This window comes from Sarcophilus harrisii, chromosome 2 (assembly GCF_902635505.1).
Source record: "Sarcophilus harrisii chromosome 2, mSarHar1.11, whole genome shotgun sequence".
NCBI classification, from domain to species: Eukaryota; Metazoa; Chordata; class Mammalia; order Dasyuromorphia; family Dasyuridae; genus Sarcophilus; species Sarcophilus harrisii.
In genome coordinates, this window is record NC_045427.1 from 215,949,541 (window position 1) to 215,963,842 (window position 14,302).

The following is a 14,302-nucleotide window of genomic DNA, read 5'->3' on the forward strand; positions in this document are numbered from 1 at the left end:
ACATAGCCACTTGAATGCAGGTCTTTCATAGCTTAAAGGCTGGGCCGCATTGTCTCATATCTGTATGATTATAACATAACATTATAAATAATGTATTTATTTTAAAACCATCACTTAGTGTGTTTTAAAGAAATCAAGCGTCAGTTATCTGAAAAGGTCACATCTTCGAGGCCACGTGAAGAGAAGTGACATCAGGCACAGACATACCACCTTTTCAACATTAATGGCATTTTTTTATACTAGCTCGTTGGCTCCTCACAACCCACTAGTGAGGTGGGTAATTAGTCCTACTTCACAGATGAAGAAACCGAGGGTCAGAGTGCTTAAGTGACTAGCATTTCTTCGGCTCCAGCCACTAGACTTTTGGCCTCCTCCTCAAGTACAAGTAGGACTATCCCCTCCCGGGGTGAATTCTCCTTCCCACCTTTGGGGCAGGGACGCTTGGACTCCCACTAGCAGGGGGTTGGTAGCCCCAAGGATGCCCCGCTTCCAGATAGCATTCTTAGTTCTAAGGGCCTGGAGAATGATGCGAGGGGGAGCTTGTGTGGAGGCCCCCGAGCTCCGGGACCCCTGGAACATCCCGCCAGCGGCCGAGCTCCGCTGGGACTGAGGGGGGAAGGGCTCCAACGAACCGTTGTCAAGCTCCGCGCGCGAGGCCCCGCCTCCGCCCCGTGCCTGTTCTCGCGCGGGCGAGGCGCTGAGCCGCGCGCGCCGCCGTCACCCCCTCCCTGCTGCGCGTCTCCATCTCCCCCCACACCCCCCCTTTCCCCCTCCCCTCCAGCTCGGGTGCGCGCTCCGGGCCGGGGAAAGCGGCGCGAGCCGGGCGGCTGCTCACGTTCAGGCGCGGGGGCGGCTCCGGGGCCTGAGCGAGCGCTGCTGCCGCCGCCGCCGCCGCCGCGGGCAGCGGACAGAGGAGGAAGAAGCAGAGAAAGAGGAGGAGGCTCCCGCCGTTGTTGCTGGAGACCCCCTCGGGAAGTGAGTACTACTGGGGGGCGGCAGCGGAGGAGGAGGAGGAGGCCGAGAGAATGCGGTGAAGGTAACCGGCTGCGTCCCCCGAGGGAAGGCAGTCCGGCAGCCTGGCAGCCAGCTGGGGTCCCTGCGGGCGCGGGCTCTGATCAGGGACCTAGCGGACCCCGGAGCCCGCCTGGATCGGCACCCGGCGGGCGGGCTCAGCGCCGCGCGCTGGAGGGGCTGCTGTTAGTGCAGGGGACCCCGGGTCTGCACCAGAACCCGAGGGGGAGGGGTGCCCGGCCGTGCCCCGGGAGACCGCGCGGGGCCGGGACCGGGGCCGGTGCTAACTGCGGCGTTCCGTGCCAGGAAGACAGGACCTCGGGTGCCCGGTGCAGCTGCTGAGTCGCTGACCAGAGCTGACCCTGAGGCTGGAGGGGGAGCGATCTGAGGGCAAACGGCATTGTATGCTCAACCTCAAGAAAGGGGAGGGTCCCCTTCTTTCCCACCCCTCTCTCTCCTCCTCGCGTGCCAGGCTTGCTGCTGCTCTTTGCCACTCGAGAACGCGGCGGCGCCGAGGACTCCTTGGCACATTCCGTCTTGGAGCAGTGATGAGCCGAGCTGATGTTGCCTGGAGGAAAGAGGACAATCTGCAGCGAGTGCTGAAGGGGTGAATGGGGCAGGTCCTGGCAGAGGGCAGGTAAAGGAGGCAGGCCCTGGCAGAGGGAAGTGGTTATCGGTCATCCAGTCTTGAGAGAAAACAAGAGACTAGCAGTGAAAGTGATCCAGAGTTCTGAGCCCCTAAAAAGAAAATTGCTGTGGGGTTTGAGATCAGGTGTGTGTCTCATTGTTAAGTGCTTTAGTCTGGCCTTGGAATGAGGCCCTCTGGCACGATCATTAACAAATATTTATTGAGTGACTACTGTAGGTGTAGGGCACACAGTGCTGGGTAGGCATTGTAAAGGCCTCTTGAAAACCGGTAGTTCTTTTGGGAAGACTGAGATATACAGGTGAACAATAAGATGGCAGTGAGCTTTATAATTTATAACTTAGTTTTAGCCTGCTGAACTCCTTTGTTTCTTTACTTCTTTATCTGGAAATTTGTAGCTTAAATGGCCTGTTGTGGGAGAAAAGCACAAGGGCCAAATGGATAGCTAAGTGCAGTTTTGGATTATCTTGGAAAACCTTAGATTCAATAATTAGAAGATTGATGAAACACAAGAGCCAGGGTTTAAATTAGCTGCCCAATTGGCTACTCTTTATTTAGGTTGAGTAGTGCAGGATCACCACTCCACATTAAGGTGGACATATGTACTTTCCATATGGAGAGTTGTTCCCTAACCTTTTCAGCATAGGTCTCAGCATGAACATTTCTAAATAGTGGCTACTACTATGGGATACATTGTTTTCTTCTCTGTTTTCATGACACTTTCAAGTGACTATAAGTTGTATCAAAAGAGTTTGTTTTCTTAGAATCTTAAAATGATCTATTGTTTCCTTTTAACATATAATGTGCTCATTTCATATTATTGGAGTATTTAGGTACTTTTACTTAAAAATGGTGTTCTTTATCATGACATAGGAAATTTATATATGTTTACTGTTGGTGGGCTGTGAAGGCTTCTCCCTGTTCTGTTTCTTATTTGGGTATAGGGGTCTCAAATTCCAGGGCTGTTGTTTGAATTGCTTTGGGTTGCAGTGCCTGTTGGGTTACTTTGTCTGCCAAATTAAAACTTGACCTTTTATGAGTTCTGAGAAAATTCTTAGTACTCATTGGTGAAGTTGCCCTTTAGAGTATAGTATACTTTAGATAAAACTGATAGATTTCAAAAGATCAGACTCGTCCCTCAGTCACCGAACACTTTAAATCAGCATATATTGTATGCTAAGCACTGGGGATATAAAGAAAGGCAAAAACCAATAGGTGTTGGGATATAAAGAAAGGCACAAACTGATAATAAACACTGTTGGTTGTGTTATTAATAAATTGCATATTTTAAAGTAATTTTCGTGAAATTTATTAGGGGAGGAGTTACTGGTAACATTCTTGTTAACTGTTGTAAACATGTTTTGTAAATTCTGGACAATTAAAATATACTGCCTACACAGAGAGTGAAAATTTTCTCTCATGAGTATGCTGCTACTCCTGAAAAACACAATTCCTACTGGAAAAGGAGCTCTAGAAGAAAATTTAGCCAGTATATAATATATGCCTAATCTGTGCCAGGTATGTGTGTGTGTGTGTGTGTGTGTGTGTGTGTGTGTGTGTGTGTGTGTGAATATAAATATAAAAGTGAGTTACTTCAAGGAATTACATGTGTGAAGTTACACTGTGCTTATGGATAAGTAAATACAACAACAACAAACAATAACAATAGCAAATGTTGGGGTTGGGAGAATTTGACAAACTAACCACTATGGGAATTTGGAGGGATCACTTGAAGGAGGGAGCAGGTGTCTTAAAAGGAAGTGGGGGAATTTCAAGAGGCAGGATTGAGGAAGGAGAACAAGATCTGATTGGTTGTGGATAAAAGGGAGGAAAATAAAGATTTGGGATGACTTCTAGGTGTATAACCTGAGTGATTGGAAGAATGATGGTTCCCTTGGCAGAATCGGGGAAATTAGAAGGAGAGGAAGGTTTAGGAGGAAAGATAATCAACCCTGTTTTGGACATGTCGAGATTAAGATATCTGTGGGACATTAAGATAAAAATCTTCAGTAGATAGAGGGACATATGGGACTAAAACATAAGCGAGATATGAGGGCTGTATATGTAGAATTAGGAATCATCTTCATAGAGATGACAATTGAATTAAAGAGAGTTGATAAGATCACTGAGAATGATTTATCATAGGCATTGTACCTTGTTAGTAGTTGTACCAGTTCATAGCCATAAAATGTACAAGGGCTTTAGAAATCATTTAGTTCAGTCTCCTGATTTTACAAGTTAAAGTTAAGGAAATTAAGGTGTTAGAGAAGTTAAACAGTAGAATTATGACCAGAAGAACTCAGGTTTCCTAACTCTCAGTTCTTCAATGCTTTCTCCAATACACCAAAACGATATGCCCACAAATACTTAAGAGCACATATGGTATTTACTATTCACAGTTTTTTTTTTTATTGGTTTGAGGGTTCCGAAAATGGAAAAGATATCATTGGAGAAATTTATGATGTGAAATGATTGAGAGTAGGGGATAACTAATTGAAACACAGTGCTCTATTGATACTGTGCATAATGTTAAGAGTGCTACCTGAAGCCTTCCAGCATTTTGAGTAGATATAAAGAAAATAGTTGCACAGGATAAGAGGGGAGGCATGGTTTGCCATCATTGGAGGCTGTAGCCTAATTGATGAGATCACAGATCAAGTTGAAGTATTCAAAGTTCAGAGCTTTGGTTTTGCACAAATATGATAATTGAGTTGCAAGTACATGGCATGTGATCCTCATGTGTTTGTTATTTTCAAAAATTTTGCTTTTAGCAACTATTATTTTGATTTCTAATTTCTATTTAAAAACATGATATGTAAGTTCAAAATACCATCCATCCATCCATCCATCCATCCATCTATCTATTTATAATAGTACTTTTTTCACTGAACTTTTTGTCATCAGAGTTTAAACTTTTTCTCACCTGTGGAGCTCCCTCTGGACTTCTCAGTTACACCTAGTTTGTTCAGTCTTGCTTCTATTTACTTATCATGCCTTCAATTGATTTCTTAACACCTTCCTTAAAGGAGTAACCCTTGCCCTAACTTTCCCTGCTAGTGAGAGATCTTATTATTGTTTATTCAATCTAGGATCTTATCTCTATTTTATCTCTTGGCCCTTACTAATCTTGTGACTTCTTTTCAGGGACAATTCTTAAAGATACCAAGTCTTTTATTCCTGATCAAAACATCAGAACAGAGCAATTTTAAAACAAATTTCACAGTGATATCTTCATATCTTCCAAACTGACATTTGGAAAAGTTGCTTGTCCTTTGATTTGAAAAAGATAAATGACATCACAAGGTGATGTCTTGGTTTATGTGTGAATTGGATTTAAGTGAAGCAGTCTTTTATCTAGTTGTCAGTCTCACTCTCTTCTAGAGTCATTGAAGTCCAGTGTCAAGACAAAAGTTTGGATTTTGTTCAGTGATGAAGGAGGCAGTAGAGGACCTTGGCATCTCTGATTGATTCAGCTGTGCCTCACAATAGTGTGTTAATTCTTCCTGAACATCCCATACTTTGGAAGGAATGTCCAATACCAAATGAAGTTGGTGGGCTATTAATGTTGAATTAGTTATCCTTATATCCATCAATTAGTAACTTCCCATTAATGTTTTTCAGCTTTGAATTTTCAAAAACTAAGGCTAATTAAAGGTTTTCTTCTTTTGATTTTCTTTTTGACTACAGTAGCATCATATATCATTTGAAATCAGTGTTTTTGTTGTTTTATACCTAAGTAGACATTGATGTAAAATTGTTCTCTTTATTCAAGAAAACTATATAAGATGCCTGTTAATCTTAAGGGATACTTTGATAAAGCAAAAGTGTTGGTTTTTGTTGGGTGACCTTCAGTATTTTGTAATATGTTATATATATTGATGTTTGTATTGTATAGTTAAGGGAATATCCTCTTTTTAAAATGCCATCGTCAAACATTTATCTTTTCTTATCTCCCTAACTCCCTTGCCCTTTCTGTGAGAAAAAAAAAACTCACAAAATTCTGTAGCAAATATAATCAAACAAATAAAAATTCCATTTTGGCCATGTCTAAAAATGTGTATCTTAATCTGTATATTAGTCCAATAATTCTGTCAGGAGATGGATAGAATTTTTCATCATTGGTCTTTTCAAGTCATAGTTGATCACTGTGTTAAATAGCTCAGAATTGTTCATGTTTTCATTGTTGACACTATAGTATAAATTATTCTTCTAGTTCTACTCCACTCTTCATTAATTCAGATATCTTGCCAGGTTTTTCTGAATTTTTGTCTTTTCTTTTTATAGAACAATAGTATTTGATTACACTTATATATCATAATTTCCCAATGGATGTACACCCTCTTATTTTGCAATTCTTTGCTACTACAATTTACAGAAGTACTACATATACTTTTGTACATAATGGGACCCTTTCCTCTTTTTCTTTTGATCTCTTTGGAGTATAGGTCTAGCAGTGGGTCAAATTATATACAGAATTAGTATCTTTCAGTGAATGGTTCCATGGTTTTCAGAATAACAAGACCAATTTATAGCTTCACCACCAGTGTATCATCAATGTGTTTGATTGCCTTCAATATTTATCATTTTCTTTCTTTTTGATCAACTTTACCAATCAGATAGTTGTGAAGTGGAATCTCAGAGTTGCTTTAATTTGCAAATCCTTTTCTAATTACTAGTGATTTGGGACATTTAAAAAAAAATAAGTACATGGAAAACTTGGATTTCTTTTCTTCACAGCTGCCTGTTCACATCCTTTGATGATTTATCAGTTGAAAAGTGGCTCTTATTCTTAACACATTTGAATTAATTCATTATATATCTCAGAGATGGGACTTTTATACAAAATAACTGTATGGCTTTGTATACATATATTGTATTTAACATATACTTTAACATATTTAACATGTATTGGTCTACCTGCCATCTGGGAGAGGAGGTGGGGGGAAGGAGGGGAAAAGTTGGAACAGAAGGTTTTGCAAGGATCAATGCTGAAAAATTACCCATGCATATATCTTGTAAATAAAAAGCTATAATAAAAAAGAATTAGAAAAGAAATATTTTTAACCAGTTAATTATTGTACCAACATATCAGATAATACTATAATAAACTTTGTACATGGCAAGTGCTTAAAAAAAAGAAATGGGACTTTTATCTGAGAAATTCACCATAAAATTTTTTCCTAGTTTTAATTGTTCCGTATAGATTAAACATGTGCAATTCTTATAAGCATATTTCCACATTTATCATGATACACAAGAAAAATCAGACCAAAAGAGGAAAAATGAAAGGAAAAAACAACAAGCAAATAACAACAATCAAAAAGGTGAAAATACTGTGTTGTGATCCACATTCAGTCTTCATAGTTCTCTCTCTGGATGCAGATGGCTCTTTCCATCACAAATCTATTGGAATTAGCCTGAATCATTTTATTGTTGAAAAGAGCCAAGTCCATCACAGTTGATCATCACATATTTTTGCTGATTGTTTCTTATAGAAGAGTAATATTCCATTACATTCATATACCATAATTTGTTCAGCCATTCCCCAATTGATAGGTATCCACTCAGTTTCCAATTCCATGCCACTACAAAAAGAGCAAGCAGCAATGTTTTTGAAATAAAAAGTCTTGGTGATTATGAGAAAAAGAACATTAAATGAAGACTAGTTTTCCTTTGGTTTCAATATATCTCCAGACTACTTAAAAGAGGTTTTGCTTACATATTACTATCTTGCTATTGGGACAAGATCAAATATAGAAATGTATAAGTGGAACCATCTTTCCAAAATATGAGTGAAAATTATCTCTCATATAGGAAATGGGCATAAGTACTACAGAACTTTCTTTTTTTAATATTTCCTCCTTCCATTAGATCCTTATTTATTCAGATTTGGGGGGGAGGAGCCTTGGGACTGAAATATCTTAAGGTTTACTGGGGTTATCCCAAATCAAAATTACTGAAATATAAATTAGGGAATAGAGACATTATTCTGCATTCTCTTCATTTCAGATGTTTTCTTTTACTTTCTGCTCCTGTTATTTTCCAGGTAGCCTTATACTTTTCCTCCCCCACTTCTGGTGTCCAAAAGAGTTCTCAGATCCTTAATTTACACTAAGGTATGAATGACTGACGATGCGTTAAAATGTTATTCTCTTTGAGTGGCATCAGCATTTTAATTAGAAAGAACTGTCACAGTGGCATTTTAAGGTCAATATCAGCAGGTAGAAAAATATTCTTTTGGATAGGGGGTAAAGGGCAAGTAGAGTGTGGTGGAATGGTGACTAAATCAGTAAGAGGAGCATTTATCTATATACCTGAAATCACAAATTACATCTTTCTATAATTCCAGTTCTAAAGAAAAGTTTTAGATTTAGAGATGCACAAGAGGGAGCCCTATCATAAAAATGTGAGCCTGGGCAAGTCACTTTCTATTTGCCTCTCAATTTCCTCTTATATTAAATGAGGATAAAATAATACCCACCTACCTTACAAGCATGTTGTGTAAGGATCAGATGAGATAGTAACTGTAAAGTATTTAGTACATTCACTGGCGCATAGTAAATAAATGTTAGTTATTGGCTATCTATTAAGTGTTAGTTTCTTAGCATGATATAAGGAACTGGGTCAGACCTAGAGTGAAAATGCTCTTAGAAAAAGAGGCAGTGTAGAAAAGTGATGTATAATAATACATATTCTTCTTTTCCTTTTGATTTAATATTAAATCAAGTAGGATGATGGTGGACACTAGAAATAACTGTTAAATACTATTTCTTCACATATATTTAAGATGTTGGGAAAAATCTGGAAAAATTCATTGTTTAAAAAAGCCTGAAACAGATTGGAAAAATAAATCTGGCAAAGTTTAAACTAGTATAACAAATAGTATACATAATAATCTTCAGGTATTGTGATAGGCTATTCTGTGAAAGGACAATCTTTGGCTATTTTGAGCATATCTGCAGAGAAAAGATAATTTAATTATTGAAAGCCCTAAAAAATAGAGTGATCAGAGTTTAAATAAAAATAACCACCCTTTATATTTGGTTCTCTCTCTTATTTTTGGGAAGAATATGACATGATGTAATTTATAATGGGTTCCAATAAAAGGGAAGGTGATTTTAGGACTAATCACTGGATTAGGAAAGTAGTTTTCTATCAGAAATGCCAGTTAAAGCAGAATTTTGGTCTAGATAATCAATAATGCATTAAACCAATCTCTGAATTGTGTCAGTTTCCAAGTTGTAAATGCTCCTACTGAAAATTTAGCAATGAGCTAGAGATCCTGTTTGAAACGACTACAGCACACCCCTGCTTGGTTTCATGTGTTTCAATATTGACAAAGCTAGAAATTCCTAGAATTAGGTTTTTAATTCTGGAATATAAATGAGTAAAAAATGTTACTTAGCCCTGGAAGAGAAAAAAAACAGAGACAAGCCTAAATGTTTTAAATAATTCTCAATGATATCCTAATTTAATTCAGCTAAAATATTACAGTGCCTACTTTTCCCATTTTTAAAGTTCTGACTAGTACAAAGCATTGCAAAGTTGTAGGGATAATATATTGAGATTGTTTGGGAGGGGTTGGGGTGTAGACCATATTTTATTCTTTTAATTGACAGAGATCCTAGCTCTTCTACTTGCTAACTGTATAAACTGAGGTAAGCCATTTAATCTAGGCTTTGGTTTCCTCATCTTTAAAATAAGAGAATTAGACCAGATGACATATAATGTCCCTTCCACTTTTAAATCTGTCATTTTCTGAGAGCAGCCTTGTTATTATTTTTGTAGTCCACCTACAAATACTCTTATCAATGGTGTGGCCTATTTTTGTTGTATTCTCATAATTAAAATGCTTCAAATCACTCTTTTGCCCATTTCCAACCTCCATTCAGCCACCAAAATAATATTCTTTGAGTATAAATCTGTCTACCTCAGTCCCCTGCTCAGTAAGGTCCAGTAGTTCCTTATGATTCTTGAATCAATGCACTCTTCTGCTTAACATTTAAAGCTTTTCACATCCTGGCCCCAACCTGTCATCTTTAACTCTATGTTCAGCCATACTGATTTTCTTGTTTCTCATACATGACATTCTGTCTCTGTGCCTTTGTACAGGCTGTCTTCCATGCTTGGAATATACTTCCTCCTCATTTCTGTTTCTGAGAATTGGTGGTTTCCACCTGGCACACTAATATATGATTGATGGAACTATGGATTGGCTCAACTATTCTGGAAAGCAATTTGTAAATGTCTTAAGAAAGTAACTAAAACCTTTCTGTTCTTTGAACCAGAGATCTTTGACCTCAAGGAGATCAAAGACAGAAAGTGAGGTCACATATGTTCTGAAATTGTAATAGCAAATATTTGGGAACAAAATATATAACTCTTGGGGAAATAATTGAACAGATTATAGTACCTGAATATAATGAAATATTACCATGTTGTAGAAATGGAAGGATATGAAGAATTCAACAAAATATGATGTGTAAACATTTATCTGTGTATATGTTATACAAGTTTCTTCCTAAAGAATGTAAACTCTTTGAGGGCAGTGATAATTTCCTTTTCCTTTTCGTATACCAAGTACCTAGCACATAATAGATGATCAACAAATGTGTATTGATTAATTGGATAAATGCAGTATTTAGAATATGGCCCCCTGTATTTGTGAAACGTACAGTTTAGCAAAGATATACTGTCTTTATATGTTTTTCTGTAATGCCATTACAAAATCCTAATATTGGAAGGGATCTCAGAGACAATTCAGTAGAATCAAAAAACCTCTCTACAATCAAAAAGTGATCATCCAGTTTTTGCTTAAAGGCCTCCAGTGAGGGAGGAATTCACTACTTTTTGGGTAGTTTCATTTTTGGGTTGCCTCAACTGTTAGGAGTGTTTTCCTTACAGAAAGTTGAAATTTGTCTCTTTGGAATTTCTTGACATTGCTTTTAGCTTTGTCCTCTGGGGCCAAATGGAATTCTTTCTTCTACAAGATAACATTTTAAATACTTGAAGCCAACTATTTGGTCTCCGTCAAGTCTTATTTGTCTTTCTGTTTTCTCTTCTTTTATCAAACTATAAGATAATAAGCAATGCTACCCAGCCTTACTTGAGTTGCTTGATTGTTCAAATGCTATCCTAGTATTATCTTAGAACTGATTCCTGGGCTTTGATTAGGATTATTATGAATTCTTCAAGTTAACAGTTATTTTTGCACAGTCACATCCTGTGGTTTGTGCTGCTCATGGACATTTACTCTGTGTCTATCTCAGCTCATAGACCCATATCATTGCTTGAATTAGTGAAGTTCCACAATTCCTTGCATCTGATTCCTATCATGTTCTTATGAATAAAATTGAGTGAATCCTATCCTCATGGAATAACTATTTATTGGGCTTATTCCATTTTTCAAAACCAAAAATCTGGACCAGGATTTTTTTTTTTTTTTTTTTTTTTTTTTTTTTTTTTTACCACTAGCACTTATAAATAAAGAGATCTCTTTGTGATTTAAATGCCTCTCAAATATACTGCAAAATCAAGCTAGGTGCTTCCTTTTCCTATAATTATTCATATGATAAAATGTACAGTGCTGGACGATTTCATCACACTCGACAGCATATCAGTTAAGTAACTCTTCCTGTGAGAGGAACAGTGATGGGGGGGTTAAGAGTAGTACTCCTAAGAAGATGTAATTTTCTAAGGAGTTGGGATTCTGATTTCCTGATAAAGAGAGAGACATCCACCTGATAGTCTTATAGGTTGAAAGCCAGTGCTACTGAGCTACTACCCCAGCCTGTTATCAAATTCTGTTTTGTGTAGCCTCCAGATTTGAAGACCTTGGGAAATACCTTATCCTGACCATGTTAAGTATGGATTAAAACCTTAAAATGCCATTTTTTCCCTTTGAATTCATCTGTGCTGCTTGATAGGAAAATGTTGTCAGCACTATTCATAATTAATGGCAGTGCATTTTTAACTTTGAGTGCTAGATTTATAGAGGCTAGATGCATTCTTATTAGGCTTAAGGCTGCCTTCATGGACATTAAGGAAATTGAGAATCTAAGTTTCTTTACCTATAAAACAATCTTCAACTTTATGGTAGGCACTTCTAATTTTTCTTAAATTCATTAAAGTCCCATTCCCTATTCTGAACCTTAAAGTCACTTGATTCTGATTCTAGAAACCTATCTTTTTCTTATGTAGGAATACAACCTTCTTTTATTGTTCATCTTTGTTGCCTAAGGGCCTGTCTACTCTTACACTCCCATCTTTTCCAATACTAGGAAATACTCTTTGAGCAATACCATCTGTCAGTTCCAATTCTTGGGGTTTCATTTGCAAGTTGATTCATATGATGGAAGTATTGTCCAATGACATTGTATTTATTGAAATTGTTACTATCCTTATAACTGAAAAAAATTAGAAAATAAAACCATGAATGAAGAGTTGTCTGGTTTGGGAGAATGTTTTAGTGAAAGTCATGTTGGTTTTAAAGCACCAGGATCTGAGTTTGAAGCTGGCTCTGTTACTTACCAGCTGTTATGTTTTGGGGCTAATCACTTAACATTTCTGGGGCTTACTTTCCTTATTTGTAAAATGAGAGAATTGGATTAGATCAATCATTGAATTAACAAACACTTACAAAATATCTTTTATCTATTAGGCACTGTCCTAAATGCTAGGGATACAAAGGCAAAAATAAAATAATTATTACCCTGAAGGACTTTATTGTATGATCTCAGATAACTTCTGTCTCTTGATATTATGAATGTTCTTTTAACTTAGGGAAAGGAGGATTTATGGTGAAGGGTGAGGGCACAGTAATAACTACAACATTCCTTGAAGCCATTTCCAAGGGACTTGTCTAGTTATAGGATGTTATATACTTTTTATTGTCATATAGTCAAATCCAAAATTTGTTCCTGACTCATAACATTGTTGTGAAGATTAATTCAGATATATACATACATACATATATATATATGCCTTGAAAACTTTAGGGCTCTATAGTTGAGATAAATATATTTTTGTTTTATAATTTTTAAATGGGAATAAAATAGGGAACATACTTCCAGTCCTTCAGTTCTTTTATTTCTCACAAAACCATAGTTATCTTTGTATTAAGTCTTATATGTGTCTTTGTAGGTTAAAGTTCAAATATTTGATTATTTTTGTTATTTAGGTGTATGGGATTGATTCCCTGGAACAGCATAATATTGTACCAAGACTTATAATTAGCTTTCCATTTCTATAGGGATTTCTTGGACCTCTTAGACATCTTTTTGTCATTTACTCTCCTCAAATAACCAATCATTTGATTGTGCAGTGACTTGGTAGTTGTGTAAGCATTTCGTAGTTGTATAAGCAATTTAACTGTTGTTTGACTCAGTTTCCTCAACTGCAAAATGAGGATAATAATAGCATTACCTTTTAGACTTGTTGTGAGGATCAAATGAAATGATTTCCACTTCAGAACTGTTAAAAAAAAAAAGTCTGTGAGGAGTAGGAAAGAGATGCCACCATCAAGGTAATGCAAATAAACCAGCAGCCTACCAGCATACCAAGACATAGGCCAGAAACACATGTAGCCCACAGAACTCTGTTTAGAGACAACACAAATAAAAAGCTCTCTTTTGAGAGCCCCTGTGTGAAGATCTTGAAAACCTTGAATGGGACCTGCACAGTAAATAATAGTGTAGCCTTAGTGTAGCAAATAATAGGATGCCCCAGAGGCTCCAGGTGCTTGATACACTGTTCTGAGATGTTGTAAAAAATACTGGAGCTAGGACTTTGAACTTTAAAGGTCTAGGGGAATCTAACTCTAAGGAGGATGGAGGTCAGTACAGAAACTCAGAGAATCCAGGGTGAGATCAAGTAGAGTAATTTCTTCACCCAAGAGTGGACAGAGGGAGCAGATCCAAGCCCTCTCCACAGCTCTAATTCAGAAACTGAAGTGGGGGAAATGAGTAAAGCAATGGAAAAATTGATTGTCCAGAAGAAAAAAACTTCAAGTAGAGATTCAAAGAAAAAAAAAGATTTTCCATGGCTACATGAATAGTTAGAAGAAATGAAGCAAGACATAAAAATAAAAAATGAAAAAGCTCTTATAGAATTAATTGGAAGGAAAATAAGTAACTTAGAAGAGAAGGTAGGAAATCTTACCTATGTAAAGAACTCCTTGAAAGTTACAATAGATTAAGCAGAAATCAATGATTCCATAACCATAGCAAGAAGTAGTAAATAAAATCAAAAGACTGAAAAAATATAAAATATTTGAAATTAGAAACAACTAAAAACAAATGAAGAGATATTTAAGAATTGCTAGACTCTCTGAAAACCATTTTTAAAAAAGCCTAGATACTGTATTTACAAAAAAATTAGCTTTTTATTTTCAAAATACATGCATAGTTTTCACCATTCACCCTTGCAAAATCATGTGTTTCAACTTTTTTTCTCCCTCCCTTCCTCATCCCCGTCCTTTAGATAGCAAGCAATCCAATATATGGTAAACATGTGCAGTTATTTCTACACATGTTTTCACAATTATCAAGCTGCATAAGAAAAATCAGATCAAAAAGGAAAAAAATGAGAAAGAAAGCAAAAAGCAAGCAAACAACAACAAAAAGGTGAAAATAATATGTTGTGATT

The 14,302-nt window shown here is 37.2% G+C and overlaps 1 protein-coding gene across 10 annotated transcripts in view; it reads left to right on the forward strand.

The window, feature by feature from the left end:
• Positions 1–792: 792 nt before the first annotated feature.
• The window catches only part of DTNB (dystrobrevin beta), a 333,753-nt gene continuing 320,243 nt past the window's right edge, over positions 793–14,302 (forward strand). For 3 of the 10 annotated variants that reach the window (XM_031951428.1, XM_031951432.1, XM_031951436.1), the window contains exon 1: positions 1,014–1,648. In XM_031951428.1, the coding sequence (XP_031807288.1) occupies positions 1,623–1,648 (26 nt within the window). In that variant the 5' untranslated portion in view covers positions 1,014–1,622. Of the gene's footprint in view, positions 976–1,013; positions 1,649–14,302 lie in introns of those variants that run through there. The other 7 variants (XM_031951429.1, XM_031951431.1, XM_031951430.1 and 4 more) reach the window with 7 other exon arrangements.